The sequence below is a fragment of the Pectinophora gossypiella genome, chromosome 11 (assembly GCF_024362695.1).
Source record: "Pectinophora gossypiella chromosome 11, ilPecGoss1.1, whole genome shotgun sequence".
Classification (NCBI taxonomy): Eukaryota; Metazoa; Arthropoda; class Insecta; order Lepidoptera; family Gelechiidae; genus Pectinophora; species Pectinophora gossypiella.
The window spans coordinates 11,535,413-11,552,977 of record NC_065414.1 but is presented as its reverse complement, the minus strand read 5'-3'; the positions used below and the strand labels follow the sequence as shown (position 1 = coordinate 11,552,977).

The 17,565-nt window shown below is 40.5% G+C and overlaps 2 protein-coding genes across 3 annotated transcripts in view; one reads left to right on the top strand and one right to left on the bottom strand.

Annotated features, from left to right (window-relative positions):
- Window positions 1-16,158, top strand: part of LOC126370530 (centrosomal protein of 120 kDa) — a 21,463-nt gene extending 5,305 nt beyond the window's left edge. For both annotated transcript variants that reach the window (XM_050015418.1, XM_050015417.1), the window contains exons 4-20: window positions 38-148; window positions 950-1,046; window positions 2,772-2,920; window positions 3,951-4,036; window positions 4,433-4,584; window positions 4,933-5,141; window positions 5,465-5,631; window positions 6,052-6,249; window positions 6,736-6,794; window positions 7,108-7,217; window positions 8,995-9,177; window positions 9,521-9,697; window positions 10,656-10,742; window positions 11,607-11,767; window positions 12,625-12,749; window positions 13,412-13,454; window positions 14,686-16,158. In XM_050015418.1, coding sequence (XP_049871375.1) covers window positions 38-148; window positions 950-1,046; window positions 2,772-2,920; window positions 3,951-4,036; window positions 4,433-4,584; window positions 4,933-5,141; window positions 5,465-5,631; window positions 6,052-6,249; window positions 6,736-6,794; window positions 7,108-7,217; window positions 8,995-9,177; window positions 9,521-9,697; window positions 10,656-10,742; window positions 11,607-11,767; window positions 12,625-12,749; window positions 13,412-13,454; window positions 14,686-14,833 — 2,262 coding nt within the window. In that variant the 3' untranslated portion in view covers window positions 14,834-16,158. The remainder of the gene's footprint in view (window positions 1-37; window positions 149-949; window positions 1,047-2,771; window positions 2,921-3,950; window positions 4,037-4,432; window positions 4,585-4,932; window positions 5,142-5,464; window positions 5,632-6,051; window positions 6,250-6,735; window positions 6,795-7,107; window positions 7,218-8,994; window positions 9,178-9,520; window positions 9,698-10,655; window positions 10,743-11,606; window positions 11,768-12,624; window positions 12,750-13,411; window positions 13,455-14,685) is intronic.
- Window positions 16,111-17,565, bottom strand: LOC126370579 (actin-related protein 10). The gene has a single exon (XM_050015526.1). The coding sequence runs from the start codon at window positions 17,465-17,467 to the stop codon at window positions 16,319-16,321; it is 1,149 nt and encodes a 382-aa protein (XP_049871483.1). The 5' UTR covers window positions 17,468-17,565; the 3' UTR covers window positions 16,111-16,318.

The following is a 17,565-nucleotide window of genomic DNA, read 5'->3' as shown; positions in this document are numbered from 1 at the left end:
TATCTTTTTATTCCATCTTCACCATAAAATGTTTTAGGTGAAGCACGCATGGCACCGTCTGCTGGGAGTGCGGTCTGAAGGCAAGTGTTGCCAGCCACAACTGATGATGAGTCTCACCATTGAGGACCGTATCAATACCATCACTCCGGTAAATTTATAATGATGTCTTTATGTATTATGGTCACTGACATACTGTAAATAAATATGTATACATTAAGTTAGGTAGATAGTATAAATTGGTACCCAGAAATTGTTCCAGTTGTTCAGTGTTACATGCCATTGCTTGTGACAAGATGCGCCGCGGACACTTTTTTACAGAGATTGGTTGTCTATTTGTTATATGTGGTCAATGATTATGTTACATTACGTAAGCAATTGTAAAATTTGTATGCCAACTGGTAATAGAATCAAAACATATGCAAATAGTATAATTCTTTATTATAGGTAGGTTCACATATTAACAAAATTAAATAAAAGGAAAGATGTAAAAAAAGGTGAGCTTATCTCTAAAATAGGTCTCTTCCAGCCAACTCATGATACATGACTTAATAATTTGTTCTAGTATAGACAAGAAAGTGTTTTTTTTACTGAATGAAAATGGATTGATGTTTTTTTTTACTATTCTGTTTTACTCATGAAATTATTTTGAATCTGCTGAGAACCAGTGCAAATTAATAAGACACCTCAGCAATTTAGTTTGTAATGATTTAATAAGACACTTCTTAAACAGTAGGTTTTTTTAGAATCATTTAATTTCAGTAAAGATACAATCAAAATATATAAAAATATGCTGCTTCAGTATTGTATGTGATGCCTTAACTAGGTAAGCAAATCTTACCTGTATCTCTGGGACATTGGAGTGACCATAAACACTTACAATATTCTTATGATTCAATAAAAAACATTTGTTGTGTGCAGCGAAGTTAATAAGTGTAACTTCCAATTCCAGAGGAATGAGCTGAGGATGTTCCATAGCAATGAGATCGCATACCCCACCAGCAATCCGTCTGCCAACCAAACTGCGAGATCTATGCTGCTCACTCTTAGTAAGTAAAACAAGCCGAGTCGGCACAACTATCTACTGCCGCGCGGCGCGTAATTTATCCGAGGGCTTGGACCAATAGGAACAAAAATGCTATCCACGTGGATATACTCGTATTATATCGATGCGAGAACGACGTCGTCGTACGAGTAGATAGCAATTCCAGGCGGTCTATATCGGGCGGGCCCTTTCGTTGTATGTCACAATACAATACAATGTTAATACGTGTTGTGTGTATGTTGTCGGGACAAACGCTGTCGGGGTTTAACGACGTCATATTAATGATGTAACAATAAATGTATAAATAAGAAATAATAATAAATAAATAGTTCACAAATCTTTAATATTACTCTTTATCTTTTAAAATATTTAATGAGGTACAGATTTTCCTTCGTTTAACCTTCTAATTTCATGGATAACAGACATGTGTACGTATTATGTTTGTTTTTGGGTATAAATCATGAGTCATGACTCTTTTTATTACACCCAGGCACAATTACATCTTCCACCTATTATTATTCTGATCAAAATAAAGAGAAGCAATGAAAGCAAAGGAATGTGATAGAAACATAATTCTCTAATGTGAACCAAATATCAAGCAACAATTATTTTTATAAATGCTTCTGCCATTACATTGTATTTTGGAATAATTATGTATCCTCATCATCATCACAGGCCTTTACATCTTTATCAGATGATTCAAACAGCGTTTCTGTGGCAGCTTTTAAAATGGCTGTAAAGTCCGATGCGAGAGCGACAGTAGCGGCCGCACGACTGGCATTGTAGTTGAGGGTTATTAGACGGCACAGGTGGTAAATCAGCCCTTTCATTTCTGTGTCGCCTCTCGCGCTTGTCGGCCAGAATCTGGAACCAGGTTTTTTTTTTTGTTTTTTTTTCCAGGTTTATGTATCCTAATAATGAGAAAATAGGTAATTATTATCATGTTAGTTAAAGCTGTATAACACCATCTATATTGTTTTTGGTGAACATAGCCTGGAAAGTCTCTCATAAACTTTTGACAATTTGTATTTAACTATTTTTTGATATTGACTTATTTTGTAATGTTGACCCTTGATAGCGACCCTGCCGGCGTGTGTGGCTTGTCGCTATCGGCCCACTAGGGTCGATTAATCTGCGATAATCTTCAGTGCGAATGTTCATCACTACTATGCACGTTACAGTGAAGAATTAAATCACCGATACACTATGCTTCGACCTATCCTCGTGCGATGTCTTAACATCGCGAAAATACTTAATGGCGATGCAGGATACTGCGATAGATTAAAACTTAAGTACACTGGTACTTCCACATTCCAAGGACGTAAATTTTATTATTGAAAATTAAGTGAATTAATGAGTAATGTATTTAATTATCATACTTGTCACATATTATTATATAAAAATCATTAAAACTGTAAGTAAATCTTTTACTAAATGTTCAAAATTACCTTGTAAAGTAAATTAAAACATTGGTCGTAGGTGATTTATTTTTTACAAAATGGCAACGGAGGGTAGGATGACGCCAGCTGGGCTAACATTGAAAAGTTAGCTGTCACCTTTGAGTATACCAGGGGGGTTAAAATGGCCACATCGAAGCAATTCGTCTAAAAAAGCAATATTGCAATTTGACATTTGCGCATATAAAAGTAAGTGCGCAATGCAAACAAATGTGAAATTGCTGGTTTTGTTATACAATGGTAGCATCCACGATGTTGTTGTAATGTTATAGACGAGTACATAGCGGAAAGCAAGCGTTGTGTGACGTCACCGGAGCTGCAGCCGCAGCTGAACTGTGAAGAGGGGCTCATCCAGATCGGCCGCGGTCGTCAGCTATTCGTATTGAGCTTCGTCATCGGCGCGCTCGAAAACTTGGACCTGGTAAGATGTACAGGATGGTCCTAGTCTGAAGTAGTCTTCTTCTTATCATGTGGGTTGTGAGGTGGAATACCAGCCTCATCTACCCTGGTGTCAGGGTTATTACTGAGCCGCCAAAGGTCCCGGACATGGCTCATGTAACGATTACTCACTTACATCAGTAAATAGTGACCGGGACCAATGGCTTAACGTGCCTTCCAAAGCACGGATCATCTTATTTTCAGACAATCAGGTGATCAGCCTGTAATGTCCTAACCAAACTAGGGATCACAAAGTGATTTTCGTGATATGTCCCCACCGGGATTTGAACCCGGGAGCTCCAGACCGTGAGGCCAACGCAACGCTTAGCTATTGGACCACATAACCACTAATGATTTTTTAAATATATATTCTAATCTGATGATGATTGTTCATGAGAATGTTCCCACTTTGGGTTTCCGTGTTCGGAGAACGTGTGTTTTGCATCTTAGTGTCACGAGTTCGAATCCTAGCTCGGGCTCTTAACCACTGAATTCGACTTTATACGAGTTTGGATTCATGTTTGGATCGTAGATAATCGATATCATGTCGTTTCCAGTTTTCCCTATTACATGGGACTTAAACATATATTGGCATATATTGGTATTGAATTGGCCTTTGATAGACTGGAATGGAAAATGCTACACCGACAAGAGCGTGGCTCTTAAATTGATGATGATGAAACATATATGGCGAGGAGAGGGTGTATACACCATACACCTCCTATATCTTCTACCCTACCTCTTAAGCGATATAGGCGGGATTCCATGTGACATCTTTTCATAAAAAAAAATGATAAAATGGTTTATTTAGGTAAAATCTATGACACGCATATACATTTACAACATTAAAATATACACACATTACATTAATATTTAGTTGGAAAACATAAAGGTATATGGGTGCCGCAGTTCACCAAACAAGGCCAGGGTTCAGTGAAAATTTACTCAGAGGGCAACACATCATCACGTATTCTTCATCTTATTTTATTAAATATTTTAGTATATTGTTTCAGTTGCTACCTGACTTCAACACAAATAAAGAGCCGGTGGATTGTTACGTTACATATTCTGTATTCACACATGACGTCATGACGGATAGGTAAGAAACACACAATGATCAACAACATACACACATTTGCAGCAACGCCTGCTTCATACTACTCGAACCGCAGGAGCGGCTGCCGAGTGGACCGCTAGCCAAAAACTGGCGAAATATGGGAACCTAACGCGGATTAACGACTTTGTCCCTTTTGCCGTCGAGACTTCGGGCGTGTGGTGCTCGGGGGCCACGGTAGTGACCCCCGTGCCGGCTCGATCCTGTATGGGTACTTGTGCCTCTGATTACTAAAGTAAAACCCACTTGGGGCATCTTGGGGTGAGGTAAAACTAGCTCAGCCTCTGTTGGAGAGTGGAGAGTTGCCGTTCCATACGATGTTATGTTACGTATGCTTATGTTATGTTTATGTGAATACATTGGTCCCCCACCCCCGTGCAGAGTGTCGAGCAGCGCGTCCCCGGCGGGCGCCCGCGCCGCCTTCAACCAGCGCACCATGCTGCGGCTGCGCTGCGACCTGCACGACCTCAGCGCCTACCTCGCGGAGTGCCCGCACCTCGTCACAAGGGTCTGCGCTGGCGACAAGGACGTCGGTATGTATAACATAAGATTACATTGTTTTTTTTTTTCATTTTCTATATCTAGCAGTATGTATCATAACATCATAGACCAACACGGGAGGGAGTAGCCATACGCAGACGTTCCCCTCTGCGAACCTACATGTCCTCCAGGACAGCTAGTTCTATCAAAACTAGTTGAAGTCGGCCTGCGCGCTAGACAATCTAGGTGCGTGGCTGAAACGTCCTTGAAAAATGCCGAAATGTTCGGTGTTTTGCTGCAAAAAGGAATCTGGCACATCAAATTTACAAAAGGATGACGTTGATTTTGACTTTCCAGTGACAATATACACTTTAAAAAAAAGCTAACTTCCTTTCCCTCAGGGATATGCAGCATGGACCTCCGCAAGCTAGTACCGACTGACGACGTAACCCAGTTCACCAGCGGCTTCTGTAACGTGGAGGGGACATTGACCATCCACGAGCGATGCTTCATACTGCGCTGCGACGAGAAAGTGGAGACCCGCGACCAGCGACGACCGTACGTCGACGTCGAGATGTCGCTCAAATACCTCGGGGAACAACAGGATAAGGTAAGTATCTAAATGTAATGACGGTTATGGAAAAGATCGAGAGATACCACTCTCACTCACACACTCGCCCCACACAAACTCACAATTCACACACTAGCATTTCATACATTAGCACTTCACACACTGGCACTTCACATATTCGCACCACACACTAGCACTTCACACATTCGCACTTCACACTCGCACTTCACATACTCGCACACTAACACCACAAATGTCCTTGTCCACACAATTCATTTACTTTCTTGGGTCGCCCTTATCCCTATCGACACTAATTTGACTAAGTTATTTAGCCTATTATTACTTGCTACCTCTCTTTCCAGAAGCCACCTAACTTGACGGCCCGGAGCGCGACACAGCTAGAGAGCGTGCACGCGGGCGTGACACCTGCCCCGCCCGCCCTGGACTGCCGCGGCGGCAGCTGCACCAACCTGGACCCTGACGTCGGGGGCACACGGTACACCAACATCGGCGTCTGTAATACTGATAGGTAAGTGTTTTTATGTTGTATTAGGTCTCTCCTGTTTAACAGAATAAAGAACAATACTGCGTATATAAGGCAGTCTTTGACCTCACCTCAGATGGTCTGTCTCGCTCCCTCGCACAGGTTAATGCGACACACACTTCTTGTTCTATCATGTGGGTTGCGAGATGGATGATCAACCTCTGTCACCCGATTGTCCTTACTTCGTAGAGCACGTTAACAGCCTTCCTGAGCTACTATTCACTGTAAAATAAGTAGTCGTTACATGAGCCATGTCAGGGGCAATTGGCGACTCCATAGTAACCCTGATACCAGGGTTGATAAGGTCGGTCAATGATCTCACAATTTCATCCATCCCCCCTAGAGTAGAAGACAGATCTCAAAAAAGGAATTCTTAATAAATTCGACGACCGTGTATTTTTTCAGATATAAAAACGCCTCAGGCGACGCGATACTCCAGACTAACGAGATAGCAGACATGATAAAGAAGATGTACGACTCCTTCCAAGAGAGCCAGGAGCAACTGCTAGCGGCGAGGCTGCGCCCCCGCACCAGCGACATGCAGGTGCAGTGCGACGATGACGTCACCCAGGGGAAGCAGGAGGACCAGCATAACTTGGACACGTAAACAAATAATAATACTACGTCTGTACTTGACACTATATAAATGACAGAATACACTATATGAATAAGCGGGAGCCTGTCGGAGACCTTATTAGTCAACATAAAACTGTTCCAGGCAAGCGTCATTAATAATAATACAACACTTCATTGCACACAAACTTAGAATAAGTTTGATGGGCAAAAGCGGCCTTACCGCTAAGAGCGATCTCTTCCAGACAACCTTCGGCACATTATATAACACACTTGTACAACTGCACTGTAGCGTGCAAAAATGTAAAATGAATATTATTATTGCGTATGGCAGACAAAAATAAAATATCCTGCGTGGAAAAATGAATAGATTTTACATAGATAGTTAATTACAAACATTGTTTCGCACTTTTACTACTCAATCCCTTCCTGGTTCAGACATAGAATCAAATTATCGTCTGGATCAAGACATAAAAAGTCAGACATAAAATATCATCTTCTTATTTTTATTTTCAGTGAACCTATAAAACTGGAAACCTGTAAAAGCGACAGTTACATAGCGCAAAGGGAGAAAGGTAACTATTTTAACATATTACTATTTGTTATGAGTATAATAAGTAGGCTATTTTCCAACTAACCAAATCAGTTACTTTTTGCTAAACGTCAAAATGTAATTAAGGGAATTGTAAGAAAAACACACTGTGAAGTCATAGTGATAAAATCATAATGAAATGTCGGACTAATTATTACGTTTTCTTGATTCAAATTCATAAGTGAAATAGAAAAAAGAAAATGTTTTTCGTCAGTTTTATATTTGTCTTTATTTAGTAATATAAATTGCATAATTTATCTTTAAGCTAATACACAACCCAATTGTATTTGTTTCAGACCTGATAAAGCTGGCGATACCGTCGATGGACCGGGACGCTCTCATGCAGAAGTTTGTCAACGAACTGGAAGACTGGAAGGAACACCAACAAGAACTGTTCAAAGTTCATGTAAGGTTATATATTCAAATTCAAAAGTATCTTTATTCAGTAGGTAACACTTTGAATCGTCAATTTTTACATAACGAACGTCTCATCCGCCTAAAACTACTGCAGCTTCTCACAACCTGTATAGCCGGGGAAAAGAAGCTGCAAGAAAAATCTCGGCACAGGGCCCGGCCACAGACGTTCTTTAAAAAAAATAAACAAAAAATATTGGTATACAATTGAGTAATTTAGCCGCCTAATATCAGTTCTCAGACAGTTAATCCCATATAGATTATAGTTATACCATATTAGCGCGTTCGCGGAGAACAATGAGATAATCATTTTCATGTTATTACCATAGACTTAGCTTAGAAGTTTTTCGCGCTATTAAATTATCCTCAGAAAAGTTCCAGTACGATCTACTCTGAACCGGCGTGCGTGTATGAAACGATTGATGAATGTGGAGGCAGCAAGAGAAGTGTCAGGAACGAAGCAAATGGAATTCCATAGTCTCTGCTTGTAGGAAATAGGCGTGAGTTTATGTATGTATGTGTCTATTCTTATTATAATTAAAACACATTATACTGGGTTCTTACTGCGTTAAAATCAGGTATTGAAATATCGGGTGTCTTTTATCCCAGATTTTAATGCGGTAAGAACCCGGAACGTGTTTTAATTATGATAATAAACTACAAACAACATATTTTCTTAGTATCAAAATCCAGAATAAGTCGTTAAGTACAGGGGCCTGTTTCATAAAACTTACAATTGTAAATTACAATGACAATTTGGTGTTCATTACGTAGTTAATATGAAACTGCAAAATATTCGTGATCACACACTCCGCGATGTACATCAAATTGTCATTGTAATTTACAATTGTAAGTTTTATGAAACAGGCCCCAGGTCTTCCAGAAGAACCACCATAGAGACAAACAATTTACATCAAAAGACCTTCCAAATAACACATGTCTCGTCATACCAGAATGTTCAACCTTCTTTCCGTCACGATTTTGAATTTAAACAAAAATAATTAACACATAGCGGTTGAAGTTTCTTTTAAGTTATTAAATTACTTGTGATAGAAACTTCGCCCCTCCACTGACAGTGTTACATTGGTGTTTTGGTTATATGGCCATAAAAACTAAGTTCTTTATTGTGGTTCTTTCCACGCGGGAATCAAACATGTTTTTGGTGTTTGTATATTGCCGCCATTATGAGGCACCACCCTGCATGGGACCGTCGGCTGACGTTTGCTGGCTCCACGGATACGGCTGCACACAGTCAAATACATAGTCTGCCGCCATCGGGGTTCTAACCGACCTCCCTTACAATTTACCAGTTCGATTTGTGCTACATCTGTTAATAATATTAGATCTAAGTTTGGAATGTTACTATGGTCGATTTTATAAGTCCGAAATAAACTTATTATTATTGTATATCTGAAATCAGAATCATTTATTCAACGTAATTATCATGGATAAACTTGTTGAAGGTCAATGTAACATTTTTGTATTTGACAAGAAACTGCAACAGCAACACATCTTTTAAATCAATGAGGGTACATTACAAGTTATTTAATAACATTTTTATCATTTAGGTAATCATTAATCTTATCTAGAATAACAAGCCGTTGTTCCCGGTTACTACTTACAGATGTAAGTACGTAGTAGTTACATGAGTCATGTGAGGGGCCTGTGGCGGCTCATTAACAACCCTGATGGGTTGATGAGGTTGGTAATGTACCTTATAACCCCCACGGTGAGAAAAAGATTGTATATCTACAATTTAACTTCCCCAGCTGAAACGCAAAGAGGAGTATCACCTGGAGTTGCTAGCGAAGGAGTGGGCCAAGAAGCAAGTGGAGCTGGAGTGTAAGCTGAGCGCCGGCATCGAGCAGTGTCGCCACCTGGCGGCCGACCTCAGCCGCGCCACCGACGACTTCCGGCTGCGGGGGTTCCGCAACACAGAGCGCGAGAAGAAGGTACGTTACTCACGCCCGTAAGCCCTAATGGGGCGGGCAGAGCCACTAAGACAATCTACAATCTTAAGATGGATATGATTTTTTATTTTCTGTAGCACTTACCCGCGCTGGGAAACTCACAAAGAGAAAATTAAATCGAAAAAAATTCCGACTCCGACGGGACTTCAACCTTGAAGCTCTTTTCAAGCAGGGACGAGTGTGTTAACCATTACACCACCGGGTCCTCCTCAAATCAAATCAAATATACTTTATTGCACAGAACTACCTGAAAACCACCTCCTGCCTGAATCACCCCTCAAAGTTTTCGTTACGATGTCACTAACACCCTGTATGGTATTTCCAGCTCCAAGACGCGAAGAAAGCCCTGGAGGCCCACTACACGGACAAGTACCAGCAACTGCGGCTGGCCTCACAAAAAATGGAGGACGACATGAACCACCAGCTGGCGCTCAAGGACATGCGCATTGAGGAGCTCCAGCTCAAGATACGACAGATGGACAAACAGATGGACGCACTTAAGGTGAGTGAACACACGTTATAAGCTATTGGTATTTTTTCTATGATAAATTACCCGTTTTTCACAGGGTCCGCTTACCTAACCTGAAGATTTGCAGGTCCGGTTTTTTACAGAAGCGACTGACTGTCTGACCTTCCAACGCGCGAAGGGAAAACTAGCCCAATACAGGTTGGGTCACATATCTCCGAAAATGTATTTCTCAGTAATGTGGGTTTCCTCGTGATGTTTTAATTCCTTCACTGCTGGGTACGTGATAATCATTTATGATCCAAACATGAATTGGAAAACAAATTCGACAATCATTGGTTTAGGCCTGTGCTGGTTTCGAACCTGAGACCTCAAAGTGAGAGGCAACTGTTCGACCAACCAGCCTATCACGGCTCTTAGGCCGCATCCAAACAATTGATCTAAAAACGTAATATTGCTTTTTGACATTTGTTTGCATTGCGCACTTACTTTTATATGCGCAAATGTCAAATTGCAATATTGCTTTTATAGACAAATTGTTTCGATGTGGGCTTTATAACTTCCCTGGTTATGCCAGCAAACCCCGCGATAATGGGATAACGTTAGGGGGATGATGATGATTAGATGGACTTGGAGAGAATAAAAAAAAGTACAGCTGCTAATTCCCGGGAATGTTCTTTGTGTTTTACATAACATAAACAGCCTATATACGTCCCACTGCTGGGCACAGGCCTCCCCTCGATCAACCGGAGGGGGTATGGAGCATACTCCAGCACGCTGCTCCACTGCAGGTTGGTAGAGGTGTTTTTACGGCTAATAGCCGGGACCAACGGCTTAACGTGCCCTCCGAAGCACGGAATCATCTTACTTTTTCGGACAATCAGGTGATTCAAGCCTGAAAAGTCCTTACCAAACCAAGGACAGTCTCACAAAGTGTTTTTTTTCTTTATATTGTAGTTATTATTAATAATATCTTACTCATACCTTGTTACAGAATAATTTGAAGAACAACGAAAAAGAAAATGAGAACAAATATTCGGGATTAACCAAGGACCAGACCGCTAGTCTTATTCAAGAGTTGGTAAGTGGTAACAACTCACCTCACGGTCACACAATGAGGGTAGTTGAGGCGTAAATTATCAGGGTAAGGACCCGAATACCGTCCCCGCCGGCGTGGTCGACGATTGACCTAATACGGTCGATTAATTCTTTCAAATATGATCCCTCAGACGGCGCCCTTCAGGCCTGTCGTTTTATTTATTTTTACCGAGTGAGAGCTCTCGGCGTTCCTCATTTGTCCGGCCAAGTAGTTGCAATCTGTGGCAAATCTACCATAACTCACGTCAAAACAAACCGTTTCAGGTTTCAGCTGTATATACATTCAATAAAATCGTGTCAAATTAAGAAAGTACGCATCGTTTTATTACGTATATTAGCGAGTGGTGCTCTGTAACGCGGTCGGGTTATACTGCGACTCGGATTGAACGGGAGTACTTGTTTTAGTGTATTTTAAATTAAAATAATAATTTCGGTGGGTATTACTGCGAAAATTAAAATATACTATAATAACATGCACACTTATTTGAAATATTATGATGTTCCATCCTTCTTTTTTACGCTTTAAGCTTCTATTTTTGCAAGTTTTTACCACGCACTTCCCCGTGTTGCCAGTTCGGCGCCTAATCGCGCACTGAGGTAAAGTACTGTCAACATCGCTATAGTAACAGTAACTTTGCGTCCCACTTTTTGAGGGCTGATGTTCAATCTAAGTACGCTAGTAGTAAATCTATGGCCAATATAAAATTTACTTAGAATCGACTTGTGTTCTATAATTTTTATGTCTGTCGATTACACGTCCCTTTCTTTTTCGGTGGATAAAATAAAATAAACTTCATCAGCACCAATGTGAGATAAACATTGTAATTCCTGATGTTTTCCATTGCAGCGATGCCTAGAAGAGAAGTTGGATAGCGCTGTTCAATCCAAGGCGTTCTTCAAAGAGCAGTGGGGGCGCGCAGTTCGGGAGCTACACCTCAGCAAGCTGACCACCAGGAGGCAGCTGCTCAGCCAGCTGCAGCGCGACCGCCGCCAGCTGGGGGACATGGGGTCAGTTTTATATCCTGTGGGCTACGAGGTGGATGACCAACCTCAGCAACCCTGGTGTCAGAGTTATTTTTGAGGCGCCAAAGGCCCCTGACGTGACTCATGTAACGACTACTTACTTACATCAGTAAGTAGTAACCGGGACCATCGGCTTAACGTGTATTTTGAAGCACGGATTATCGTACTTTTGGACGACAATATCCCTGATAATAGCACTGTCCTAACCAAACCAGGGCTCACAAAGTGATTTTTGTGATATGTCCCCACCGATCCCGGTACCTCCGGATCCTGAGCCCAACGCTCATCCCCTGGACCACGGAGGCCGATATAGGGTATTAACAAGGTGTTAGTGACACCAAAACGAATACTGAGGGGGAAAATTCTTGGGAATTAGTGATTTATTTTTGCGACGGCAAATCTTTCCCCAAAGTTATCCTTACTAAATTTAATCCTTCTGTTACTAACACCCTGTATAGGTTGCTACGAAAACTTTGAGGGTTGATTCAGACCATGATTCTGTGTTGATATCAAGTAGAGTTTCCTGTTGCAAATTTTATGATTTTTTTATTATGTTCCCGCTGTAGACGAAACTAAATCCCGTTCCAAAGAACGGGATTTACATCGTAGTTTCACCAGTTCGATTCCTCCCTCGGACTCTCAAACACTGAATTCGACTTTACGAGTTTGAATTCATGTTTGGATTATTGATAATTGATATCACATGGTTTATGGCTTTAGCGTCCACTATTACATGGGAGTTTGACATAGCTGGCGAGTAGTGTGTATATTATAATACTATACGTGTCTGCCTACCCCTTGGGGGATACAGGTCTGATGATGTTATGTTATGCCACTTGCAGTTTGGACACGATCCCCGACGAGCGCAGCCTCAACCAGAGCCACGTGGACATGAAGAAGCTGAAGGATGACTTCTACGTGGACCTGCTGGCCAACACGCCGGCGCTCGACTCGCACTCCATCATCAGTGAGTGTTCCACATTCACAACATCTTTATGGGGTGTAGTAGGCAGATAGTCGTACATCCGGACATCCGGGAAATACATCTGGAGCACTGGTCATCCCGAAACCCAGGGTCTGGATTATCTCGGGCGCCAGTGTCTCTCTCTCGTACTTACATACCCTAGTCAAATCAGTTACTTTTTACAAAACGTCTAGCAGTTTGCAGTTGTTTTTTGCAGCTTCTTTTCCCCGGCTATGCAGGTTGTGAGAAGCTGTAGTAGTTTTAGGCGGATGAGACGTTCGTTATGTAAAATAAACGATTCAAAGTGTAACTATGTTACCTACTGAATAAAGATACTTTTGAATATGAATTGAATAGATCGGAAGACTTTCACATGGACAGGAGGAGGACCCGGTGGTGTAATGGTTAAGCTTGTCCCGGCTTGACAAGAGCTGGTTCAAGTCCCGTTAGAGTCAGATTTATTTTCGATTTAAATTTTCTCTTTGTGACTTTCCCAACAATTTAGTTCCTTGTTGTAACATAAACCAGTTATAATAATTCCGATACTCAATAGAAAGTCTCTATATCTCTTATTTGTCCCTTCTCGTGTCAGATGACTACTTGTGCTTGTGTACTTTTTTTTTGAATTATAAACCCGACTTTTATAAAATTATTTTACATTTCAGGTAATTCAGGTCCAGATGGAATGGAGATGTATGAAAATGTAAAGTGAGTGATTTGTGTTACTTATCCTGACTTTATCCTTGTTTGGCCAAACTGTTCTCTACTTGCCCTCCTTATTGGTACCATGTCTGGTCCCATACATAACTGGGCACCATCAGGCCTGTTGATGGGTGATGGAAAAACTTGTGGTCTTTATTCATACCAGGAATGAAATTAAAACAAATAGAGGCTCTTATGTCCGATCGTCGTGGAGATCCTTGGGGGAGGCCTATGCCCATCAGTGGGCGTCGTACGGCTGATGATGATGATGAGAGGCTCTTATGTAGGTTTCACTATGAGGCGACGATATGGAAATAATTATAAAAACAATTATTTCTATAATGTAATAATAATAATTTTACAAAAGGCGAACTTCGTTTTTATCTTGTAACCTGACCAGCGCTCCTTAATGTTTGGTCTAATCTGCGAACAGCAACTCACTACGGAATTATGTAATAACAGTGTGTCGTATAGTTATCACCACGGAATAGGAGAAATAGGTTGGAATGGCCATTTTGTATATGAGAACAGCTGTCGCGGGTTCAAACCCGCTCTCTTTTAGAATAGAATATAAATCATTAATTTTAGATATAAGTAAGTCATGCAATATCATGTACCCACTTTAGAACCCTGTCGCACTATCATATTTGACATTTAATTAGACTTACGGTTTAATTTGTCAAAAAAAGTTTATGTGACATGGTTTCAAAGTGTATACAAATTAGGGGCTCAGCAAAATGTTGTCACACTCCGACATTGAGGGAGTGCCACAACGCTGATTTTCAGCTGTGCCCCAAAAATACTAAAACATAAAAAGCTTAAGTCTAAACGATAATCAAATAAATAAACAAATTAAATTAAAAAAAATACCACTACTCCTGCAAAAAGTTAACAACGACACCTCTACTGCTTTTCAAATTCCACAGCCACTTTGCCGGCAATGTATATTTTATGTGATAGGCAATTTTATCATTACTTTTCGTAAAATACTGTATACAAATGCATTTATTTGATAAATAGCCGATTATACTAAGGTTTTTAGCTTCAGTATGGCGCGCGGTTCGCGCTCACTTGGTCCTTCCAACCTTTCTTCGATTCCATGGTTGTCACAAACGCTCGCCACTGGCGCTGCAATTGCGCTCGTGTTAGCGCCAACTTAGCTGGTATGGCGAGGGACCCTCTGTTTTACGTAGTATATTAGTTACTACATGTTACTAACAAAAACATTTTGTTACAGAAGCCTCCCAAAGAACCCGCTGAATGAAAAGTTGAACGAACTGATAACACAGCGCGACCAGTTGATCCAAGAGGACTGCCCAGACGAGAACATGCTCAAACAACTCAATCAGGAGATCAGGAGCTTACTGCTCAACTGTGGGACTTGACTGACGCTTAGACAATGCTATTTATTAAAGTAGGGTGTAGATTTAGTCAAAAGAGAACGGTAATTTATCTTCATACCAAACTCTCAGCTGCAGTTACAATCCGCATTGTACTGTTCTCACACACTATTGTTCTCACTTCACTCACGGTGCTTCCCATAAGTACGACAGAAAGCGAAGCAGGCGCGGGATGTAACAAAGTATGGCACTTCTGAACGTGTTTGAGGATGATATACAGTTTTCTTTTTACTATGAAATAGAGATAGAGTTCTGGGAGTCTAAAAAGGCCATTTGATTCAAGGCTATTGGCATATGTTAACATTGCGCTCTTACTGTTTAGGTGAATTGCTTCAATGTGGCTTTTTTAAACCCCCTGTATAGATTCCGCAAATCATTTTGTGTACCTAATTTTTGTTTAAATGAGGAGAAATCCTTCACAAGTTGAATAAAAATTGTGTTGGCAAACAGTAGCATATAGCTTGATATATATATAAAAACACATTTCACATAAAGGCGGACTTGCGTTATCTATTCTCTCTATAACTATATGTAGAATAGAATTTATATGAAGTAGTTATGATCACAATGTATGAACCAAATGAGTTGATTTGTTTCATTATTTATTTGAAGACTTAAAATGCTTTAGACAGTACCTATGTCTAGTCTAGAATACTAGTATTTCTATATTTTGATGGTGATATTATAATTAATTTATCATCCCTTAACTTTCTTGTTACATAGTTTATTTTTGGACATAGTGTGACCAATTTATTAATTAATTTCTGTTTAGATAGGAAGCAAGTCATAAATTAAGAAATTGTCTAATTGATTCATACAAAGATGAAAATATTAAGGTTCCAAAGACACACAATGATGAGAACTATAAATATAATTTTGCATCTTTTAAGTAGGGGATGAATCAAATATGATATTTCCCACAGATAATATTAGGATATTTCTAAATAAAATTGACTAAAATATCTACCTATCTAGTTAGAATGGAAATCTATTGTTGCATGGTCCCTAGATGGTACAATTATTTATTATATAATAAATATGGCCAAGTACTTTCATGTTTGGCGAGTTATCACCTAATGTGAAAGTAGTGTTCATGCCATACTCAATGTATTATGTACCTTGCTAAAGATGTCCACTGAAATATGCACTGTGTAGACAGAAAAGATTTTGTGCAGTTGGAATTAAACTTCATTTTACCAATCTGCATATTTTATTAGTTAGCAGATACAAATTATTAATGACTGTTGAAAAAAACTCAATAATCAACTTTTGTTATTTATTTTACTATATAATAAATAAATTTGTTATAATCTATAGTCTTTTATTAATACACAAGTGAGATCCATTTCCACTGAAAAAAGAAGTTCCACTTTCTTTATATGTATATGGAGTACAGGTCCATTCAATAATGTTGCAGCTGTTAGTGTCCCTTTGTTAATAATTTTATTGTTGATAGATACATCTTACAGCTCATATTTCAAAACTATCTCTGTAAGGGTGATCATTAGGTGTGTTATCCAACAAGCATACCCAATCCTTTAATCTCTTGTCTCGCACATACACATCTCTAGGCATAGCCCGTGTAGCCCCGGCATCACCAGCCCCCGCCAGTGCACCACCCAGCCATGCCACACTGTTGTCATGTGCTGGAGCTGTGTGGAACTTGAACTCTTGAATGTGTAACCGCTCATTATATGGTGGCTGTGTAACCAAGTACCTCAGCTCATGTACCAACCGTGCTTTCAAGCCAGGCATAGCAGCAGTCCCACCAGTCACCAGAATATTCTCAGCTAACGCACGCCTCACATCAATCGGACACTGCATTATACACTGTAATACAATATCTGGTAATGATGCTAGCTCATTATCTCTAGCAAATAAAGGTTCAGCCGCTAACTCTCTTGTTCTACCAGACACTGTGATAGCTGGCCGACCACTCAATGGATATTGAAGGCTTTTAGTAGGAAGCGACTGCCCACTTGCCCATTTTTCTGCACGCTCACGTTTTGTTACGAAGCACGCCTTGACTTTTATATCTTCAATTGTATCATCACATAGGATTAACTCTGTGTTGTTGTCCTCATTAAGGAGCCGCTTCAGTTCGACGTGGATGGCGCGCGCCGCCAGCGGCTGCGATTGTATCGCGCGCAGCACCGGGCACGCGTGCACGACCGCCGCCACCTCCGCCTCTCTTGCGCCAATCGATACAATAAGAGTTATGGGTGTGCCCAAGGTTAAAGCGCACATCCGCGGACTGTCCGCCCAGATCACACCGGAAACCTCATAGTGTGTGAATAAAACCTTCGCCAACGTTTCACGAAATAGTGTAGGAGTGAGTAGAGATTCCACTACCACGACTTTGCGCTCTTTAGGATTGACCAATACGTGCCTAAAGTACAGCAAGTGCAGCATGTTCACAAGGTTATCGTATAGTTCTTCAGGCGTTTCATATTCGTAGACTCGTTTAAACTTCTTCGTCGACGTACACCAGAATTCCGACCGGATGATACAACGAGGAGTGGCTTCCCCAGTAAAACCAAACTTCGTATAATCAGTACCCAGATCAAGTACCACGGCTTGTTTCTCCTGTATCAGTGCTATACCTTCGTATAACGCCATTGTATTGTTATATTGGATCAATTTTCACTTTAGCCTTATTATTTCTAATATAAAAATTATTAGTATTATTACCGAATTGACCGACCATTACAAAAAAA

Bases quoted from the DNA above. Each gene is read 5' to 3' on its own strand.
- LOC126370579 (XM_050015526.1), bottom strand. From the start codon at position 17,467: ATGGCGTTATACGAAGGTATAGCACTGATACAGGAGAAACAAGCCGTG.